We start from the raw sequence: 20,982 nt of genomic DNA on the forward strand, positions 1-20,982 counted from the left end.
TCAACACTTCTTTTCAAAACCAGGTTCTATATATCTCTAAAGGATTATTTCGCTACAACAACTCTAGATTTTGTCGATGCATACGATGAAATAAACATTTTGAAAACATCCGAATTTGAATGTTTTCTGAACAATTTTTTTGTTATTGAAAAGAAAACACATACATAAACAAATAAAGATGACATATTAAGCCAAGAAAATAAAAAAATTGAAATCATATGGTATCACAGCCCTACCTTCATATCATTGTACCATGGGTACAATGAAGAGAAGGTAGGCCAACTTTGAAAAAATTGCAAGTATATAGGTCTACCTGTTTGGCATGTAATATCAGAATTAGTATCAAAACAATAAAAAATCAAACAACTTGTTGCATTTATTTTGAATAAATAATTGAAAACGCGATAACAGAATGAAAGGTCAACACTTCTTTTCAAAATCATGTACTATATATTTCTAAAGGATTATTTCGCTGCAAAAACTCTAGATTTTGTCGATGCATACGTTGAAATAAACATTTTGAAAACTCCCGAATTTGAATGTTTTCTAAACAATTTTTTTTTGTTATTGAAAAGAAAACACATACATAAACAAATAAAGACGACATATTAAGCCAAGAAAATAAAAAAAAATAAAATCATATGGTATCATAGCCCTACCTTGATATCATTGTACCATGGATCAAACCCTAAAACTGCATATATGTAGCCAAAGTTTCTACAATATTTGCTCATTTTCTGTAATTTACCTTGTCAAATTTCACTGTATAGGAAACAGTTTCCATCTTCGATTTTGTGTATATACTATGGATTTATAAATATAAATTTTGGCAATAAAATGTTGTCAAAGGTAAAAATTTGAAAAAAAAAATTTTTTTAACATATGATTGCATGACGTTACCTCTTAGCTCTACCACGATTTTAACCATAAAGGAATATCGAATAAGAAATGAGAAGTAAAGGAAGAATTTATTTTACGAGCTAAATCACTAGAAAAACTATAAACTTTTTTACCATCGTTAGAATTATAAGGTGCTAAATGAGAGTACATAAACAGCTTGAAGAATTCGCATGACATATTTTGTGACATATCATACAGGGATGCCAGAACTGCACTCATGTTCTCCTGTCGTTTCTCTTCATAATTTGACATTACCTCACCTTTAAACCAATTAGACTTATAGCGCGTTTAGATAAAACATTTCATCCAGATTAACCCACATTATAAGGATTTATTGCTTAATCTGGATTTACCCAACCAGATTTATAATAAAAATAGATATTCTCACGACCGTAGTTATTATAAATCCCGTATGGAATCTACTATTTTATTAAAAAAAAACAACTTGTTGCATATTTTATTAGTAAATTTCAAGACTGTTGGATCAGAGTTGTTTTTTTTTTAATTTAATCAATCTTCCCCATCTAGTAGTTATTGTTATTGTGCACCATGACGTAAAAACAAGTCACACTGTAAAGTGTCAAAATATATTGTTGTGATTTGTTTTAAAATCATAAATATAATGTTTAGGACATCGAAAATAGGTCTTATTTTTTACAATCGACGACGACGGCGTTAGAAGTCCAGAATGGCTCCGACATTCCTTTATAATTTGACAAGTCCGTATGAACACCATATAAACATAATTTGCCGCCGTTAATTCTTTGTCGGCGCATTCAACGCCGTTGATTGTGGTCTGGCTCATCTCCTTGTTTTGCATTTAATTTCTTTTACGTATTTTTTTGTTTAATTTTAATTTTTGTTTTGCATAAAAGATTTGAAAATTAGCAAGAAGCTACTTATACCACCGACTTGAAAAAGAAAGGTGAGACTATTATTTGCACAAGTGTTTTTTTTTGAGTTTCCACATCTGGGTAATGTTTAGAAATCTGTTGCTGGTAGTTCGACAAAAGTATTATGAATCATTCGGGTGAGACGTCATGTAAATTTGTTAAGGCTTAACTCTAGTTTAGTAAAAACTCTTCAATTTTTTCGAAAATTTTTTCAGTGGTAGGTATTTTAACCATGATCCCGGGAAACTATTTTTTTCTTGGGGGACGGACCTGGGACCCCAGATTTTTGACCCGAAAGTCCGGGTTCGAGACCCCTACTAGACCCGGATCCACTTACCCGATATAGACAATATGGGTATCGTTGGAAAGCTTATGAAAATACCTATCCAACAAGTGGTCACATGATGGGGTAAGATCTTACGGTTCGGAAGTTATAGTCAAATTATCGATTTTTTGGACCCGGATTTTTTATAAAACCCCCAAAAAGTCAAAAAAGGGTCCATTATGGGGGACAACAAAATTGATGCCAAATTATAGCTGACACTTCTACCTTTCCAAAAAGGTTCAATTTGTGCTAATACCTTTACTGAGTCCAGAGATATGGGTCTTTCCATCCGCATAACCCGATTCTAACCAGTTCATTAAAACTATGTTTTCAATAAAAAAGGTATATTTTGCGTAAGAATGAAATTCAGAAATCTTTGGTTCGCGTTAGCCGGTGTAGGACATACCCAGAGGAGAAAATCTCAAGCCCCGGCCGAAGGCCGGCTACTTACAAAAGGTATCCAATTTAGAAAACTTTGGTTCGCGTTAGCCGGTGTGGGACATACCCAGAGAAGAAAATCTAAACCCCCGGCCGAAGGCCGGCTATTTACAAAAAGTGTCAAATTTAGAAAACTTTGGTTCGCGTTAGCCGGTGTGGGACATACCCAGAGGAGAAAATCTCAAGCTCCGGCCGAAGGCCGGCTATATACAAAAAGTGTCAAATTTAGAAAACTTTGGTTCGCGTTAGCCGGTTTAGGACATACCCAGAGGAGAAAATCTCAAGCCCCGGCCGAAGGCCGGCTACTTACAAAAGGTATCCAATTTAGAAAACTTTGGTTCGCGTTAGCCGGTGTAGGACATACCCAGAGGAGAAAATCTCAAGCCCCGGCCGAAGGCCGGCTATTTACAAAGAGTGCCGAAATTATGAACCTTTTGTTCGCGTTAGCCGGGGTCGGACATACCCATAGGTGAAAATCTCAAGCCCCGGCCGAAGGCCGGCTATTTACAAAAAGTGCCAAATTTAGAAAACTTTTGTTATTCCGACGACTGCTACGCGAAATAAACACTTTTTTTATTAAAAACACAATTTTAATGAACTGGTTAGAATCGGGTTATGCGGATGGAAAGACCCATATCTCTGGAACCGAAAAAGGTATTAGCACAAATTGTAGCATTTTGGAAAGGTAAGAGTGTCAGCTATAATTTGGAAACAATTTTGTTGACCCCCATAATGGGCCCTTTTTTGACTTTTTGGGGGTTTCATAAAAAATCCGGGTCCAAAAAATCGATAATTTGACTATAACTTCCGAACCATGAAAACTTACCCCTTCATGTGACCACTTGTTGGATAGGTATTTCCATAAGCTTTCAATCGATACCCATATTGTCTATATCGGGTAAGTGGATCCGGGTCCAGGCGGGGTCTTGATCCCGGACTTTTGGGTCAAAAATCTGGGGTCCCGGGTCCGTCCCCCAAGAAAAAAATAGTTTCCCGGGATCAGGGTAAAAATACCTACCTCTGGAAAAAATTTCGAAAAAATCTAAGAGTTTTTACTAAACTAGAGTTGTTCCTTTGTTAAAACGCCTGTGGTCTTTTCTTTCGGATTTCAGAGGCCAGACTAGCTAGCGATTGAGGGTAAGATTTAGAAGATCGAATTCAACAGAATATTGCCATCTGAAGGGGTTTTTGTATTTTTCTTGCAAAGTGCCCCACCTATGTCTTCAATGGCTACAAAACAGATATCTACGATAGACACTGCAAGGCGTCATTCGTTCCCAGGCAAGTCCAATGCAATCAGCTCACGCTTTCACTTGTTGAATACAATTTGGCACTTTTGACGTTGTTTGTTCTAAAGGAAATAGTAACTTCGACGTGTGTATTTCGTTTTCTACTGTCGTTGTTGAACAGCACAAAGAAAATATTATTTTCATAGGCCACAGTAACCTTTAACCTGTATTACTTTTGGTTTACTAGTTTTAGAACTTTCAAAAAAGTGGCGATGGACATATCCCAACAAGTCTCGACCGAAAGCCTGCTTCACGAGGTCTTTAAACACAGGTTCAAAAATTTTTTGTCGAGCAACAGTCACGGTTGTTAGTACTATATTTGACAGTTGTGCGTTTTTTTTTCTTATTCTTTTAAGACAATTATTTATAAATTATTTTAGGGAGAAAAACTGTAAATATGTCTGTTTGATTACCCAAACATTGTCTGTTTACAGAAAATATTTGCAAAGATTCGAGGACGATATGTTGATATTTCTTCTCTCATTGTGCTTTTTGCTAAGAGGATATACATTATATATGTGAATATATATAGTTTTCACTTTTTTTAATAAGACCAGAAAACCCAACAAAGAAAATTTTGTCACTTAAAGCAATTTGTTTCTATTCTTACAGAAAATAGTGTTCATTTGAAGCGATTTGTTAGAAGGTAAATAAAACAATGGATTCCCAAAACGATTTCCCCGGCGCATCCAGTTCTTCTGGAAATACCGAGTAAGTATACATAAATCAAGTGAAAAGGTAGAATGTTTCGCAAAAAATCCTATGCGAAATTTCGTGATGAATCCCCAAAAATATGAATAATGTTGCATGTAGTTTTCCTGTTTTACCTCCACCACCATCTGCCCATTCAACCAATTCGTTTCCCACTAGCAACAATAACCAACAGAACGCAGCTGCAAAACGCTTACAACAGACTCAAGCAAAGGTTGATGAAGTCGTTGGCATTATGCGTGTCAACGTAGAAAAGGTTCTAGAACGCGATCAAAAATTGACGGAATTGGGAGATCGCGCTGATGCTTTGGAACAAGGAGCCTCACAGTTTGAGCAGCAGGCTGGAAAATTGAAACGCAAGCAGTGGTGGGCCAATATGAAAATGATGATCATAATGGGAGTGATCGGTGTTGTACTTTTAATTATCATCATAGGTAAGTAATGATCAAATGCTACTTCAAAAGCATATGGTTTCGGACTTTCGGAATATTGGTAAAATATATGAAATTTGTGCAAAAAACAAAAAAAAAAAAAAAAAAAAAACACTGTCAAAATAGAATAGTAGTAAAAATAAGCCTATTTAGTTTAAATAAGATAGTATTACAGTTAGGCCTGACGAACCGTACCAACATTTTCGCCTTCCCCCATTATTGTAAATGATCCGTACGACCGTATTTTCCAAAATAGCAAAATTTTTATAAAAAATGAGCAATCATATAACAGTTAGCGTAATACATAAATTTTACGACAATCGGTATCAGGAATCTTATTGCAGGATAGAAAAGAGGAAAACAAATCTTTTATAACTATTGCAGTGACAATAAATTATTTCTGTACCTTTAATAACAAAGAATAATTACAGCAGCGCTTTTCACAATTAAAATAATCATTTGACATGGTTGTCGTAGTTGACATTTCGTGGTATCTCGTAAAAATTACGACAACGACAGTCTCCTAAAAAAATTTTACATTTTTTTAATTTAAGGAATAAACATACTAACAAAAATTGGGAATGATTTCAAACTTGACTCATATGTAAGGCTGGACAAGTAGATTGCTTTTGACAAAAAATTGACAGCTTCGTCCGATGCAGCTGATGCCTATACTTCCTGTCAATTTTACATGCAACAAGTTATTTTCATTTTTAAAGTGAATTTAATTGCGCGAAATATTAATAAAATGCGTGCAGTTCAATCTTTCAATTCCATGACAAAACAATGTACGTTTCTTCCAATCATTAATTTTGAGTATATTTTGTTTTTATTTTTCAAAACAAAAAAATACATCCAAAAAATTGGCAGATGTCGGGATACTTAGAAAAAAGATTGTAATCAGCTGGTAGCTCTACCCATGTTACAATAAAAAGGTAAGGTAGAGCTACCAGCTGATTACAAATTTCTGCCAATTTTGTGTATGTATTTATTGTTTTGAAAAATAAAACAAAATATTTTTAAAACAAATGATTGGAAGACACGTACATTGCAGCTCGCGTTAATGCTATTAACCAGTTTAGCCATGAAAATCCAGTAATTTCATTCATTTTTTGCGTTATTTAACATTTAAAAATTGAGGAAGAATATGAAAAAAAATGAAAACAACTTGTATATTATTTTGAATGGGTCTGATAGGAAGCGGGCATAGCCTCCTTCCTATCAGACTGTAGTTTTACGAAGCTGTTCTACCTCCTTATTGTGCCATGGCTCTACCTTTCCTTTTTATTGTACCATGCTCAGTAGTGTTTACACTTTAATGATTTAAATTGCAAACATTTTATTTTCAAAGAGAGTCAAATCACAATTGTGTAACACCTACTAAGGTTATTGTCAAATGGTTGTCCAAAGTAGTTTTCTTGTCCGATCTTATAGAGACTCTTTCCTATTCATCACAATTTAATCTACCTTTACTCTGGTGCTATGGTTTCGACTGTATTTGCTATTCGTAACATACAATATGGAAATTAACGTCATCGCTTACTAAAAACAAGATATTGGGAACTGGATTTAAAAATATTTCTTCGTGTAAACAATAATTGGTTAATGTTGATTATCGTTTTTCTATGTTCATTACAGTTAGTCTATTATCATAGATACATAGATACAGATGTTGGCATTCAGAAACATAATTCAAAATTGATATTTAAAATTAGTTTAGGCAATTCGATACATTCCGTTATTTGTTTATTGTGACTTGTAAGTACAAATTTATGATAGGACTATGTTAAGTTTGTTTTAACACCTATGCTACATTGATGCATTTATTCTTGTTTTCTAGTTTCATTGATGCCTTCTGGCGGCAGCAGCGATCACACTGATCAATTACCAGCCCAATCTCAACCACCAGCTGCGAATCATAACTAAAGACGTCAGCAACCGTTTCCTGTTAATAATAAAAATCAACGAGAACACAACAACAATACAGCTACAAATGTAAATCTTAATTGAACTTAAACTAAAACTAATCCCTCTAACAAGACTACTTGGAAATGCCAAAAGCGCCTTATTTACAAGACATCAGATTGATATACTTTCATACATTATATACAGCTTTATATACAAAAGTATTAACAACAAATCCTCGGTTTCAGTTGAAAAGCACAAATGTGACACTAAAGCACAGGTCCAGGAAACATATCAAATCGTAATAATACCTCATCACTGGACGATGAGTAACAACTCGGTTATTCCTTCTTTCATTTGTATAACGGTTTTCAATACAAAGTTATAGTTTTATTTTTTCGTATTGGTATTCTCAAAACTGGTTTCAATGGAAAGTAAATATAATATTTTCACACAAAAAAATAGGAGCCAACAACAAGAAATTAATGTAATTCTTATAAACTTTATGTAAGTGTTTATACAAGTATATTATATATATATATTATTATTATTAAATAAAATTTGTGTATTGAAAAATGATGTGTAATATTTATTTCTGAATAAAACTTAAAGTCATCACTAGAAGTACAACAAATTCGCTATAGAAGAGGCATCCATATCTGAGATTTTCTTTTGCGGTCAGCACCGCCTCCATGCTGAGAGTTTGAATTAGTCGAACATCGTAGGATACAATCTGAAAAAACTAATACTTGAAATAGTTCCAATAAAAAGATATCGACGCATACGAATAATATTCCTGAATATGTGCAGAGGGTGACAATATTAATGTAAGTAATTTGCCATTGAAGTGAAAGCAACGCCGAGAGTAATAAAATGCAGGACAGCAAGAAAAACAGTCCGTAAAGTCCCAAAAACCCCACAAAGTAAATTGTATCCGCCTATACTTGAAGAAATTATGCAACAGAAAATGACTGGATATTAGTGAGGATTTCGTTGCTGTCTCTACCTTTGCCAGCATGCAACCAATGAATACCGATATCAGGAATATTGTCAATGCAACACTTACTCCTGAAATCAGCTGAGAACTCGAAGCATTCGTTACGGCATGACTCCCACCGATTATGGTGCATTGAACCTTGAAAAAAATTAAAAGAGTGTCTTACCGTTTCTATGTACATGTACATCAATCTCCTGTCATAAAAAACAGACGATAGAGACGATGTATAATACACCGTTTGCATCTCATTATCCTTACCAAAGTTAATACAAGCCCAGCATATATGCAGACTGGCAGTGATAGGCAACAATCCATCATTCTTAGAACTACGGCCCCAGTTATTCCAATCACAAGAAGAGCTGCGGATACGGTTGAATTGTCAATCCTTAAATTCCTGGAATAAATTTCAATGCTTAAATAAATATTGCCTCTTTAGTGTCATGACTCAGAAATGCAAAATTGTAGCCCACGATCTTCTTAGCTGTGTCTTACAAATTCGTGCAAAATATCCATTGTAGCGATGATTCTGCCAAAAGACCAAACATTACGATGTAATTGGGATTAATGAAGGTCATATTGTGGAAAATTCGATTTATTTTGTTTTTGATAAGGAACTTATGGTTTGACTGAAAAAAAACAATAATATTCATTGCAAACATATTCCTAGTTGTCATTGGTATCGAAAAAAAATCAACCCTACTTTGAGAAACGAATTATGTGTCTAGAACATTTCGAAAGAGGTGAAAGATAAGAACGAATGCCATCTGAATATCGAAACGAACTCCAACTCGGGGCTCAAGAAATATCAAATCGGTGTACCAAAATCTACGGAATCGCTGCTTTATTTGTTCTTTTTACGGTATCGTCTTGGTTGTTGGTAATTTTACTGTAAGCTACCCTGGAAACAAGCAGTGCAGTGCAACTGATTGATAGATTCTTCCCACTTTAGCGGCGTGGATGTACCTCTTACCAATTATGTCCTACATATATCTGTTACAGCTGCTGTCGTCATCGTTTGCAGTGTATTTGCAGCAATGAGTTTGGCAGATATGCGACCCCTGCCTCTTGTTGACTGGGTGCTCACATTGGTGTTGGTAGGGGCATACATTCCCGTACAGTTAAACTTTTCAATTCTCACTTTTTTAGCATTCCTAGGTAACGGCAGTAACATTGTGGCCCGTAAGGATCATTGCTACTGTAAACCTTGACGAGTACTTTGTTTTGTTTGGATGTGTGACGGGTGCTATGATCATCTTGAACATAATAGGTTCCAAATGTCCTTTGGTATGTTCCATGTGAAAAAGTTACGCAGCCTGTTTTTAACCAATTCCCCGCAGGATTATCTTGTTGTTTTAGCATCTTTCGTGCTGATTTGGTGGTTGGTATTTCTGGTCTTGGGAGTTATTGTCATTTGCCTAATATTTTTCGCAGAAAACCGGACAATGGCTGCGTATCTGTTGGCTATAATTTTTTACCCGCTTTTCTTTTCGGTTTGTAAATTTTGCAGAATAATTGAATACCCAGTATAATCCATTTTAAGTTGACCATATTTACAGGAATGTCTATAACCAGTGGCCGATACGATACCCGTTCTCTAACACTGTGTCTAATGCCAGCCAGAAGTGTGTACTTCAATTTTGTAGCGATGTATTTAGTGTCCTTATTTGTGATGCGGGAAGCAGGGTGAATGCTATTGAAAACGATTAAATAAATATTTCCACAGCTAATTGCCATATATTTTTCGAATCTTATTGAAGAAAACTAAAGTATTGGCAAACAACGACATAAATAGGATATATGTTAGTGCTATGTAGTATACCACGTGCGGGGACTCCATCCTGTAGAAGAGTAGGGACGACAAAGATATTCCCCAAACGATAACGAGCTAGAAATTTATGATGATCGGCACGTTTTAAAAGCAACATTCCATACTCACAATTGAGATAAAGAAACTCAGGAGCAAGCTGATACTTGTTTGCACATAAATATTGTCGAAAGCCAACACCATTGGAAGACTCACAGAAGTAAGTAAAAAATATTTCATTGTCCACATTGCCAGATATGTCGGTTCATATTCGATTTCTATCTGCAAACAAAGCGATTGCAAGTGGTTGGCGTCTTCTTGTCGCGATGCGATGCCCACTTACCTGATGTTTGAATGCCAAACACATGCTGACAGTAGTTGGACCCAGAGTGAGAGCACTTGCCATTGCCATGTTCCAAAATGTTGATTGTGCCACTGGCTTGCTAACAACAGTCGAAGTTATTTCTATCTGAAATTTCTTACCATTACTCTTAATACATGCTCCAGTACTTCTTCCGAGCTCATACCATCAATAGCATGTAACACGCAATGGCGGCCCTGGTTTTTCCACTGTACGTACGCCGCAAGAGATTCTGCATTAGGAGTAGCATTACGAACATGACAAACAGGAGCCCCAGCATCATAAAATTGTATTTCCTCAAATATTGCGCCACACATTTCCTACACCGAGATTGATAGAGAAACACAATCCAAAGGAATATTCAAATTTTACTTGCTTTGTAGTTAGGAGAAGCCACTGCAAAACCGCCAATGCAACCAATCCGATACCCATTAGGTACGTTTTTAAAATGAATATTCTCTGTGACCTTAAAATAATTGGAAGTGATTGATCGAAATCTGGCATTTCTAAATGTGCACATATATATTTATGCACATGTATGTTTTTTTTTTTAAACTATAAATTCAAATCTGACACTTTATCTAGGATGATTGAAAATAATATACAGTCGGTGCCTGAATATAGGGCAAGGTGAACCTATATAAGGTATAGTTCATGTTTTGCTTTTTTTTGGCATTACAAGACTACGAAAAGATACAATTGTATTCAGGTGATTGTAGATGTGATTGCTATGCCCATACCATGTGTTAACATTTCCTGGCGAAAAGTAAACAACCCAAAGCGCCAGACTTTAAATCGGCCTAATATGCAATAAGTGGGGAGTGTAATGTAAATAAAATACCTTCTGCATTATCAGTGGATTGAGAATAATGGGGTATTCCTTTAAAAATACAAAGTATTTTCTTTTCTCATTACTAAGTAATGTGCCACAGCGTTACCTAAAATGCGACGTGTTCGGCCGACGTTTTACTCCCAACAAGTTAAACACATGTATTTATGTACAGGGTGAGATAAAAACTTCAACAAAGTCCAACGCCACAATTTTTACATTTTGCTTTCCAAAATACTCCAGACTTTGCTGTCCAAAATACTCCAGACATAATTTTCCAACGGATTGGTATCCGGAGATTTGGCCATTGTGCGCTGGAAATGAGGTGAGGAACCTCATTTTGTAATCATTCCTAGGTGGTGCGTGCTGAGTCCTGTTGGAATGTCCAAGGTCTGCGGCCAAAATGTTTGCGTGCCCAAGGCTTTAATACACCCTCCAGAATATTTTCGCGATAATATTCGGCATTTATTCTGATGCCACGGAGAGCCACCATCGGCTGTTATAGCGGCCCACACCATCGCCATGCCCGGCACTTGAGTTTTGGTGGCCAACCGAAGGTGCACATTTTCAGTTGACCTCTTTGGCAAGTAAACACGATAATTTTCTTTGTTTACAAACTGCTGGACAACGAATGTTTTCTCGTCGGAGAAAATCGAATTCGGCCGTTCACTACTTTCGGCCAAGCGAAGCAACTCTTTAGCTCTTTTGAGTCTATTTTCTTTCTGTTGCGGTATAAGTTCTTGCACTTCTTGGAACTTCAATGGCTATACCCCGAGCTCAATTTTCATTATTTGCCGAATGGAATATTGCGATAAAAGCTTACGAGCCATTTTCGGCCACTGCGACGAGGGTTTCGATCAAGTCGCTTCTTTACTTTTAGAACCAGTTCTGCTGATGTTGCTGTTTCCTACCGTCCACTTCCTAAACGTCGGGATACGCAGTCGGACGAGTGGCTTAAAAATTACAGCAGTCTCGATGTAGTTTTTTCATCTCACTCTGTATTATCGAAACTTTATCAATATATTGTAATGCGGGCGGTACAATACTATACGTAGCAAAATAAATAAATATAAAATTATTAAAAACCAAGGAAATAGTCCATTGCTCGTTGCGATTAAGTCAATATTGTCTTAGCGGTTCACACCACTTGTCCTTGTTGTTTAAATGTAAATGCATCGCAATAGTTCTTTTAGCATTTGAAAGAATGAACATTTATTTGATTCTCGTTAAGTTTTTGAATTTAAACTTTCTTAGTGTACATGACTACGTGGCTTTTCTTGTGGTTGTTGTTGCAGTGTAATACATAGTTAAAGAATAACAATTCATCGAGTTGCATAGTATGTATAGACACAAGTAAACATATACATATATATATAGATGTATACATATTATATTAATTTTGAGTGCAATTAATTGTCGATATGGACTGTTCTTTTTGGGAATGATCATATATAACAGAGCTAATATATGTTAGAGATTATTTTTATGCAAATAACATATGAATATATTCTTATACTTGCTATTGTATTTTTATTATTATTATTTTTATTTTTATTATTATTATTTTTATTATTACTATTTTTATTATTATATTAATCGATTCAATATATGGTAAGCTATTAAAATAACATCAACGTTTGTGTCGCACCAACGATTTAGCATTTTCTCGTATAGAACCGGAAATATCCTGCCAAACCGAACATGCTTATTCACAATAGATTTATATTTAATATGTATGTACGTGTATGTAGATTTAAATGGTTATGTATAAATTTCAACATTGAGAACATTGTAGCATTTACTTTGGCTATTCAAGATTGGATTAAATATAGACATGACGCCGAGTCAGACGGCCTCTTTCATCATGCCGTGTGTAGGGAGAATATTAACAACACCAAGAGTGAATTTAGTTTTCCAAAAAAATTAAGTATCCTTAACTACATACTAATGGGTTAATAACTAGGCTGGTTTATAACGAGTATGCATGACATCGAGCTGCGATGAGTACGAAGAAACCCGAGGTCTGTGTCTGCATTCGAGTATTTTACACTTACAACGAGAATTATTGCTAGCACAGCAGGCTTGGAGCGAGAAGGAGTCCATTCGTTTGGTTGACGGTTCTCAATTGCAATCATCAAACTGATTCTAGCGAGGAGTATCCAGGTGCGGAGGTGGTTGACGTGTCTTCGGAAGAACCCTCAGAGTCGCTTGATGGCTGATTGGGCGATTCTAGGGACTCGACCGAGGGAAAGTGTTCGTTGAGGAGATCTACGTTGGCTATTGGAGTTGCATCATTTGAGTTTTCTGCACCAGAGACGGGACATTCCGATAGAGACTTGGTGGTGTCCTGTTCGTCGGTGGGAGTCGGGGGGCAAAATACTGAGTCTGAAAATGAACACTTTTTTTCAATACTCCCCTCTGAGTACAGAAAACGTTTGCCGGGATAGAGGATATTAGAACTGGAAGCAGAAGAGAGTGAGTCACCAGAAACTGCAGATTTCTCCTTCTCGGCTATAGTTGAGAGTTGACGAGAGTTCGATAGGAGCTGGTAGTGGGTGACGGGGGACCAAACACTATTCACTGATGTGGTTAACGATGACGGACGTTGGGGGCGGCTAAATGTTTCACCTATGCCCAAATCACTTGGGCGATGAGTGGTGGCGATTGGCAATCTGTTTTGTCGATTTCGTAATGGCTGCAGCTGCGGCATGGCGGCAGACTCCTCCCACCAGTTCATTTCACAATCTGTGGAGGAAGTTATTAACAAAATTCAAGCATTGTGATTAGCGGACGTTGGCGGAACATTACAGGCGGCAATTCATTGTGTATGTACAGTAGAAGCCTGGTTATTTTAGTTGGCCCTATTTGTGCTTCGATTTAATTACGAAATACAGAGGATCTTCAAATAATCGAAACTCTACTGCACATGTCAATTCTACGAAGCCTTATGGTAATGACAAGATGGAGCTTCTTAAGAGTAAATCTCTTTTAAATAGGCTCCATCGAAGTGTGCATGCAAATAACAAGCTTACTGTGGCAATTGGCGATTACACTACCTGGGTCTCATACCTTCCTGGGACTCCTCATCTTCGCGTATGGCCTCACGATCGGCGGCATACCTAACAATGGGAGTGGTTTTGCCATAGCTATCGACACCCTTAGTGGTGGTTGTTTTCGAGTCCATGGAGGTCTGCACCACGACATCCATATGCGAGTCCAGGGAGAACTGCTTGCCGGACATCATTATGCCCCGCACACGTCGCCGCATTGAAGGTGATTCTTGATGCTATACAAAATAGAATTGGGTGTTAGTTATGTGTTTCTGAAATCCCTTTGGAGGACATACCGCAATCCGAACACCGGCGTATGTTTTCGCGAGAAATTCATCGTCAAATATTGCGGCGAAGGAACCATTGACAATTTTGGGGGACAGTGGGGAATTCGAGAGCAAGAGGCTGCTGCCGAATCCGTCCGACTTGTCTTTGATGTCTGAAAGAAAGTATCAAATGAGATGCGTATGAGTCAGTACAGAGGCGGCAACAGGTAATCGTACCTTTGAGATACACCCGATTCGAGATTGTGATGTTCATTTCACTTAGAATTTCGGTGGCAGCGTTTTTGATCTCGGTCCAGTCCCTCAGGATGTCATCGACTGTGGTGCGTGTTGAGGTCACTGTGAAACGTATAACGTACTTTCCCTTAAGGGAGGATGGTATGCAATGGATGTTACCCCGATGATTGAGGCGTTTCAGCAACCGCTCTGTAATTTCGTTGTCACCTTTTATGCGGAACACCACTAGACCTGGGGAGGAAGAAACCGATAAAACATTAGTAATTTCCGGACAACATAAGAACATTCGAAGCGCCGTACCCAAATGCCTCTTGGCCGGTATTTCAAAGCGATGATCGGCCGCAACTAGCGCCTCAAATTTTTGGGCCAGCCGGACACCCTCTCGTATATGACGCTGTAGACCTTTGATGCCGTACGATCTCAAAACAAACCAAATTTTCAGGGAACGAAACCGGCGGCTAAGCGGAATCTGCCAGTGCATAAAGTCCACAGCTACGCCTGAGTTCTCGTGCTGCAAGTAAAGCGGCTCCACATTAAAGGTGCGATGAACAGCTGCACTGTCCTTGACCCTAAACGGCGGCGGAAAGTGGGAGATATTAATGGAACTTCTAAAATACCACTGAACCGAGTAATTCGTCTCACCACAAGGCGGTAGCATCGAAGTGTATCATCATCCATTTGGATGGGTTAAAGGCAATGGAGTCGGCCCGTTCTATGCCTTTGAGCCACGTGCGGAACTCGGGACAAATGAAAGCACTGCCGGCATATGCAGCGTCCACGTGCAGCCATAAATTGTGCTCTCGACACACACCGCCAATTTCCTCTAAATTATCGAATGAACATGCGCCAGTTGTGCCCAGTGTGGCGCAGACCTGCGAAGGATACCAGAAAATACACACAAACTCTTACACAAAAAGTACCAAATAGTTGTGGGAGAACAAGATGTTTTCCCCAAGCGTTTTTGCTGCCACCATCTGTCACTCAATCTATAATCGGCTTTTACTTGTTGCTTCTTAGGCAGTCGGCAAAGATGGCCAGTGGGTTGGATACCCAAGGGAGCAATAAGATATGATGAAATGAAAATTTCATAGAGCGATTCGAGCCACAAAACCTCAGCTGGCAAAAAAAAAAAAAAAAAAAAAAAAAAAACAACCCTACCGACTGACTGACGGTTCACTTGGCGTTTTAATTCACTCGCCAATACTTATTACTGTCCATTCTAATTACGGAAATGATATGCCGCCAAAAGGCGTGGCGCGTGACTTAAAACCACTAAAACTAATTGGCTGCGAGTGGTGAATAGCGTCTATTTCTATTGATTAACCGTCGTGACAGAGAGACAGACAGACAAACAGAAAGGCTAGCATTATGAAGTACGTACCCAAAATGGAACCAATCCCTGACGTATATCATCTTCAATGGCGTCGCGCAGTGGCTGCCCCTGCATTGAGAGATTCTGATCGGCCTCGATGTACCGCATGCGAACCAGACCTAAGGGAAGGCAATTCCATTACAATAACGAGTCGCGATAGAAAATGCAACAACTTCACCTATTAATGCGGCCTTCTCCACGCTGGAGTGCGCCTGGTCCGAGCAATACGCCACAAGTCGAGCATTTATCTCGGCATCTTGATAGCCAGGACATTTTTCGTGGAAACGCTGAATCGCCCTGGTCCTGCCAGCCAGTAGACACACCAAGGTGGCCTCACTCGCTGTGGTCTGGACAACACCGCCGCCACGACTGGAGCTGGTCAAGTTGAGAAATTCATCGGGCAGTCCGATCATTTTGCCCAGCCAATTCATGACGATTATTTCCAATTCGGTACATGCCGGCGAACTCGCCCACGTAAAGCCCAAGCAGTTGATGGCATCAGCCAGCATGTCGCCCAATAGCGATGGAAACGAGTTGAGAGCGGGGAAGTATGCGTGCATGTGCGGACTCTGCCAATGGGTGATGCCGGGCATTATTACGCGCTCGACGTCCTCGAATATATTCTGCCATTCTTCGCCTTCAATTGGTGCCGAATCCGGGAGCAGGTTTTTCATATATCCCGGCTTGACGTCAGGGAAGACGCGTCGATCTCGTATATTCTCTAGATAGTCGGCGATGTAGTCAACCATTTCCTTGCCTGTAAATATTAAAATTCCGCATGCCAAAGGTTAATAAAACGCCAATACATCATAAGAATAGGAAGAACAATTTTTGTTGGCAATGCTGGCGAAAGTTTTTCCACCGAAAAAGGCTGAAAATGATTCGATGGGTATCATTTTTGTTTTTGTTAGAACGGAAGGCAAAACAGTTCATTTTCGATATTATACATTTACATACACATTCCACTGGATACCCAATTCCTTAGATAATGGTGAATTAATTAAAATATCTTATTCTACAATAAATAAATATACGCTTCAAGATGGGATGATGATTCTCCATTCGTTGTACAAGTGCTTTTGGATAGAGCTCTTACCTCCTCCTTATAATATTTTTCTGAAATCACATCCATCGTAACGCATCTTCGAATATTTCCATTTGTTGCAATTCCAATTTGGATTTATTTTCCAAAAATAATTCGGTCTTTATTAACAACGCTGAATGAGCCTTCAACTGTGAAACAAACAGGCAGTAATGCAAAATGAGCTGTGCACGGGACACCACCCCCCTTCCCCACCCCCACTGGCGTTTCACAAGCTTGTTGTTTCTCGGATTTTATTTAATAGGCTTTATTATGTTTAATGTCATTTGGTGAAGACGAAACGTCCCAACGACTGTCCGAGTTGCTGAATCAAATCGCCATGGATAGATAGCATTAGCTTGTTAGCATCGTGGGTGAGCGGTCGAAGGATGTGTGGCAGTTAACTTGGACATTGTTCGCATTGGTTTATTGCAGGGGACACATTGGGTAATAAAACTAGTCTTAGGACAATAATAAAATGTGATCCAAACGATGAAAGGGAAGGACATGTGTAATGCCATGGCCATTTTGCTCACGGGTTTTGGTATCGCCTAATTGGAGGATTTTCTTTACTTACCCCTTTGTCTGTATTCAGTAAAGTCCATGGCTGAGCTGCTTCTCTTTGTCTTAGTAGTCAGCGGGGGCTCTTTCTGCCAGAGTCGATTCAACGATTCGATGTGGGCTAAAAGTAAACGTAGTTGTTTATTTGTAGTATTCCATTAAAATATATTATTTTGGAGGGGCCTCCCTTACGGAATTAGATGAGGTTTTTTATGGTGTGCCTCGTATTTGACAATTAAGGAATCAATTTCGTTCTTTCCAAATCTTTAAGAGGGTCGTTGCAAACAAATTGAAACCAAACTAGACCTTTCAAATAGCTATCGTTTACTGACTGAAAAAGTTCGAATGAGAAAATACATTTTGCTTTTGTAGGGCTTCAGACGTATTTGGTATTAGCGGGGAAAATCAAATTACACGAGTCTCGCTCGCATTCGCAAGGCACAGGGCCTGTTTGCTAGAAGGGAAAATCTTATCGCTACTTTTTGGAAGGGATTGCTTCATTTATTTCCATGCTGGAGATTCACAGAGTCTTCAGATCGGGTTAAAAATTCCACACCACAAAAGCTGAACGGGCGAATATGCTTTAATCTGCCAGAACACAGATACGTACGCAGGTCATATCGCTAATTTCTTTTTTGCCTATTTTTATATATTTTATATGACAAAATTGATTTTTTCCTAATAAGCACCTCTCTTCCCTCTCCCTAAAATGGCTACGAAATGTATTTCTCGATACGTTACTGGCTCAACAATAGAGAGAACACCAATTGGTAATTGTCTGTAAAAGTTGTAAAAAAAATATCCAATGTCTCCTCAAAATGTACAAAGTCGAAGGGTGAACCATGGACTGTAAAACTATTCACAATCAACAGAGTTTTAAGGGACTCTGAACGTTTTACTCCCACTCACACTATTTTATACCCTGCACCAAACTATGGGGGATATTGGTATTGTCATTTCGTTTGTAAGTCCTCAAAATACTCATGTTAGACAAAACAATATATAAATATATATCGACCAGCGTAGAATTCTGAGTCGACTTAGCGATGACCGTCTGTCTGGCGGCTTGTCAGTTGTTATCAGGATATCTTTGGAATAAATTGGGATAAAGACTAACATTTTGCACATATGTGTATTTTGTCAATAGACAGGTTTCGATTCACGTTTGGTATAGGAAGATTACATTTTCTAAGAGAATTGTTAAAATTCGGTATTTAGAGTTTGTGACGGAGCGTTTTCTATATAGGTCCACGATTTCTTATAGACCCCATACAACAGCACCACTCGATATTCGGTATTTTAAGAGTTTAATTCTCATTATAAACTAAAGTGTTCAAAATTCGGTTCATAGATGTCGTAGTGGGTTCTACCTCTTGTGGAAAAATGCCTATATAGGTCCACGTTTTCCTGTGGCCCTCATATAATAGTACCTGCCGATATTCGATATTTGGAAAATTTAAGCCACATTTTTAAAAGGAATTGTTGAAAATTCGGAACTTGGGGATCATAATGGGCTCTATATCCTGTGCTAGGTTATTGTCTATATGGGATCAAATTTTGCTATAGCTTCAGTAATTCACCATATTCGGTTTTCTGATGATTTCAATTCTAAATTTGGTACGTTAAGTTTATAATGGGTTATGTCTTCCGTGGCAGGGGACTGCTGTAATAGGCTCATTATTTGTTTAAATATTTCTTTAAATTTTGTATTTGGAACTCACAAAAGATAACAACAACTGTAGCAGGAAACCGGTCCCATAAACTTTACGCCATATTGAATACTTTTTACAACCGATTTTACTGGCTAAAAAGGAAGTGAACCCAATATAGGAGGATAGGAGGATATTAAAAGTTCGGCATGACTGATCTTGTGCCTATTAAGACTTCTTCCAACACCCCTTGCCAATGTCAGCAGTGAACTTAAATTCATATTCCAATAAAAAAACATTTCCCATGCAATCGGAATGAAGAAACCTCGTGAATTTGTGCCTATTTTCTTCGAATATCCCAAAATTTCGGAAAAATGTCGAGCGTACAGAATTTTAGCGTCGTAGCAAACACGTTCTACACTGAGAAAAGGAAGTATTCTTGTATAGGCTATGTCGGGTTTCAAGTAAGGGCTTTGCGTTTGGAACGGTTTTTTGAAGTCGCTCAATTACGATCAGGTATTTAAAATTGGCCACTCTTAATCCCAATGCAAGACATGAATTACGCCGTTGAGATATTTTATGAGTTGTTATTTGCTAACACGAGGGCAAATTTCCTATAAAAAATTATCACTCTTCAATTCAACGAGCGATTTGTTAGGGGGTTAATTTGTTCAACTCGCTGTGAAAAATTAATTTCAAATAACACGATAATTATCCTTCAACAATGGCGTCCTTTTGTGTCCGACTGGCTTTCTAGAACGCTAAATGGATTTGGGATTGAGTTACACGAGCGCACCCTTGTATGTATCCCAATTATGTTCCGGCAGTTTTAATGTCACTATTTATCTTACTCTTCAAAGGGCCTTGAAATGGAAATGGCCGATTTTATCACACTTGTTGGTTGCTTGTACGGACAAGCGGTCGAGAGGTTCAAAACCGAATTGCGAAAACAAAACCTAAACTGAAACTGAACACTGTCTCCTTGAAGGGTTTGCCTTTTATAGTCACTGTTCCGCGTATGACTGGATCCTTGCTGCAATACACTGGCAGCGTGTATGTACATAAAAACAACAACTATCGACACACAGCCATGCCATCTCTATCGTCATTGGTCAACCCTCCTCTTCGCAGCAGGAGCAAAAAGTTGCTGAGGCCAATCGGGGGTGAGCAACACTGAACTGCGACATAGATCCTATTTCATAAATGTCAGACGGCCAGGATGCAATTGTGTGCGAGTAGTCGAAGTTCCTCGTATGCGAGTGTGCCACTAACTGACCAATGAGAAACGAGACGGAGACTCTGAATGTATGTGTGTGTGTGCGCGCGAATATTTCTGGCATCCACGATTGAGCTAGGGAATTAGGAAGAAGATTGATGCAGTGGCGAATGGTAAAGGGATTTGTCCTCATGCTGGGTGACAGGCACTAATTTACGCAATTATTTGCGAACAGAAACTTCGCATGGCCAGATATCTGAATATTTTCGAAAGGATACAATTGTGGAAAAGGACGGGACAATGCTTAGGAATGTTTATCCGCCATCAAATTAGAGCTTCCAAAAAGTTAATGTTACAGTTTGAAAGGCGAAGAGAAAACAACAACAAAAACTTAATTTATTGGTTTGTGGAAATGTGACGTGCACCCTATGACTATCTGCGCCAAGCTAGATTTTAGACAGGCGATAACATTATAATATTCTACTGGTAAGTATCAAGGCCTATATACTAAGGTCGGACAAGAAGACTACTTTTGATGTAGTCGAAATGTAATCGGTCGACATTCTTCACCAGACAAGTTAAACATATGAATGTAACCGAAATAGGTCGAGCGTACGAAATTTCAACCTTGAACAATTTTAGAATCGAC

General features: G+C 38.2%; 2 protein-coding genes and 3 long non-coding RNA genes across 15 annotated transcripts; 2 read left to right on the forward strand and 3 right to left on the reverse strand.

Annotated features, from left to right (window-relative positions):
• The first annotated feature begins 1,657 nt into the window (after positions 1-1,657).
• Positions 1,658-7,468, forward strand: LOC101900709 (synaptobrevin). 5 transcript variants are annotated; one of them, XR_225483.4, is made up of 5 exons: positions 1,658-1,825; positions 4,458-4,556; positions 4,659-4,990; positions 6,626-6,745; positions 6,828-7,468. XR_225483.4 is itself a non-coding variant. In XM_005177875.4 (4 exons), exons 2-4 carry the CDS (start codon positions 4,504-4,506, stop codon positions 6,911-6,913), a joined length of 471 nt encoding a protein of 156 aa, XP_005177932.1. In that variant the 5' UTR covers positions 1,666-1,825; positions 4,458-4,503; the 3' UTR covers positions 6,914-7,468. The 5 variants fall into 5 exon arrangements, 4 of the variants coding, with proteins under 4 accessions (XP_005177932.1, XP_005177933.1, XP_011290216.1 ...); XM_005177875.4 differs by lacking the exon at positions 6,626-6,745 and having other exon boundaries at positions 1,666-1,825; XM_005177876.4 differs by lacking the exon at positions 6,626-6,745 and having other exon boundaries at positions 1,666-1,825; positions 4,716-4,990.
• Positions 7,375-8,793, reverse strand: LOC109611698 (uncharacterized). 2 transcript variants are annotated; one of them, XR_009344085.1, is made up of 5 exons: positions 8,382-8,792; positions 8,148-8,283; positions 7,899-8,027; positions 7,678-7,830; positions 7,375-7,625 (listed from the first exon to the last, which is right to left on the reverse strand). It is a non-coding gene; the product is annotated as an uncharacterized LOC109611698 (long non-coding RNA). The 2 variants fall into 2 exon arrangements; XR_009344084.1 differs by having other exon boundaries at positions 7,678-8,027; positions 8,382-8,793.
• LOC109611699 (uncharacterized) lies at positions 8,649-9,626 on the forward strand. 2 transcript variants are annotated; one of them, XR_009344086.1, is made up of 5 exons: positions 8,649-8,777; positions 8,839-8,983; positions 9,045-9,173; positions 9,227-9,379; positions 9,430-9,626. It is a non-coding gene; the product is annotated as an uncharacterized LOC109611699 (long non-coding RNA). The 2 variants fall into 2 exon arrangements; XR_009344087.1 differs by having other exon boundaries at positions 9,446-9,626.
• Positions 9,445-11,208, reverse strand: LOC109611700 (uncharacterized). 2 transcript variants are annotated; one of them, XR_009344089.1, is made up of 4 exons: positions 10,221-11,208; positions 10,037-10,162; positions 9,826-9,975; positions 9,445-9,774 (listed from the first exon to the last, which is right to left on the reverse strand). It is a non-coding gene; the product is annotated as an uncharacterized LOC109611700 (long non-coding RNA). The 2 variants fall into 2 exon arrangements; XR_009344088.1 differs by having other exon boundaries at positions 9,445-9,975.
• Positions 11,209-12,461: 1,253 nt separating this feature from the next.
• On the reverse strand, positions 12,462-20,084 carry LOC101901068 (histidine decarboxylase). Of its 4 annotated transcripts, none has more exons than XM_020034837.2 (10): positions 19,969-20,084; positions 17,485-17,589; positions 16,005-16,583; positions 15,836-15,945; positions 15,097-15,326; positions 14,755-15,023; positions 14,437-14,685; positions 14,230-14,372; positions 13,953-14,169; positions 12,462-13,628 (listed from the first exon to the last, which is right to left on the reverse strand). In XM_020034837.2, the coding sequence occupies exons 2-10, from the start codon at positions 17,510-17,512 to the stop codon at positions 13,018-13,020; spliced, it is 2,436 nt and encodes an 811-aa protein (XP_019890396.1). In that variant the 5' UTR covers positions 17,513-17,589; positions 19,969-20,084; the 3' UTR covers positions 12,462-13,017. The 4 variants fall into 4 exon arrangements, with proteins under 4 accessions (XP_019890396.1, XP_011290217.1, XP_019890397.1 ...); XM_011291915.3 differs by lacking the exon at positions 19,969-20,084 and adding an exon at positions 17,661-17,807; XM_020034838.2 differs by lacking the exon at positions 19,969-20,084 and adding an exon at positions 17,661-17,808 and having other exon boundaries at positions 13,486-13,628; positions 13,940-14,169.
• Positions 20,085-20,982: the final 898 nt, after the last annotated feature.

This window comes from Musca domestica, unplaced genomic scaffold (genome assembly GCF_030504385.1).
Source record: "Musca domestica strain aabys unplaced genomic scaffold, Musca_domestica.polishedcontigs.V.1.1 8, whole genome shotgun sequence".
Classification (NCBI taxonomy): domain Eukaryota; kingdom Metazoa; phylum Arthropoda; class Insecta; order Diptera; family Muscidae; genus Musca; species Musca domestica.

Excerpts from the sequence above, each read along its gene's own strand:
- LOC101900709 (XM_005177875.4), top strand. The coding sequence starts at position 4,504 with ATGGATTCCCAAAACGATTTCCCCGGCGCATCCAGTTCTTCTGGAAAT. Across the intron at positions 4,557-4,658 it reads AGTTCTTCTGGAAATACCGA|TTTTCCTGTTTTACCTCCAC; the intron begins GTAAGTATACAT and ends TGTTGCATGTAG. Across the intron at positions 4,991-6,827 it reads ACTTTTAATTATCATCATAG|TTTCATTGATGCCTTCTGGC; the intron begins GTAAGTAATGAT and ends CTTGTTTTCTAG.
- LOC101901068 (XM_020034837.2), bottom strand. The coding sequence starts at position 17,512 with ATGGACTTTACTGAATACAGACAAAGGG. Across the intron at positions 14,373-14,436 it reads GAATCGGGTGTATCTCAAAG|ACATCAAAGACAAGTCGGAC; the intron begins GTACGATTACCT and ends ACTTTCTTTCAG. Across the intron at positions 14,170-14,229 it reads ACGCCGGTGTTCGGATTGCG|CATCAAGAATCACCTTCAAT; the intron begins GTATGTCCTCCA and ends TATTTTGTATAG.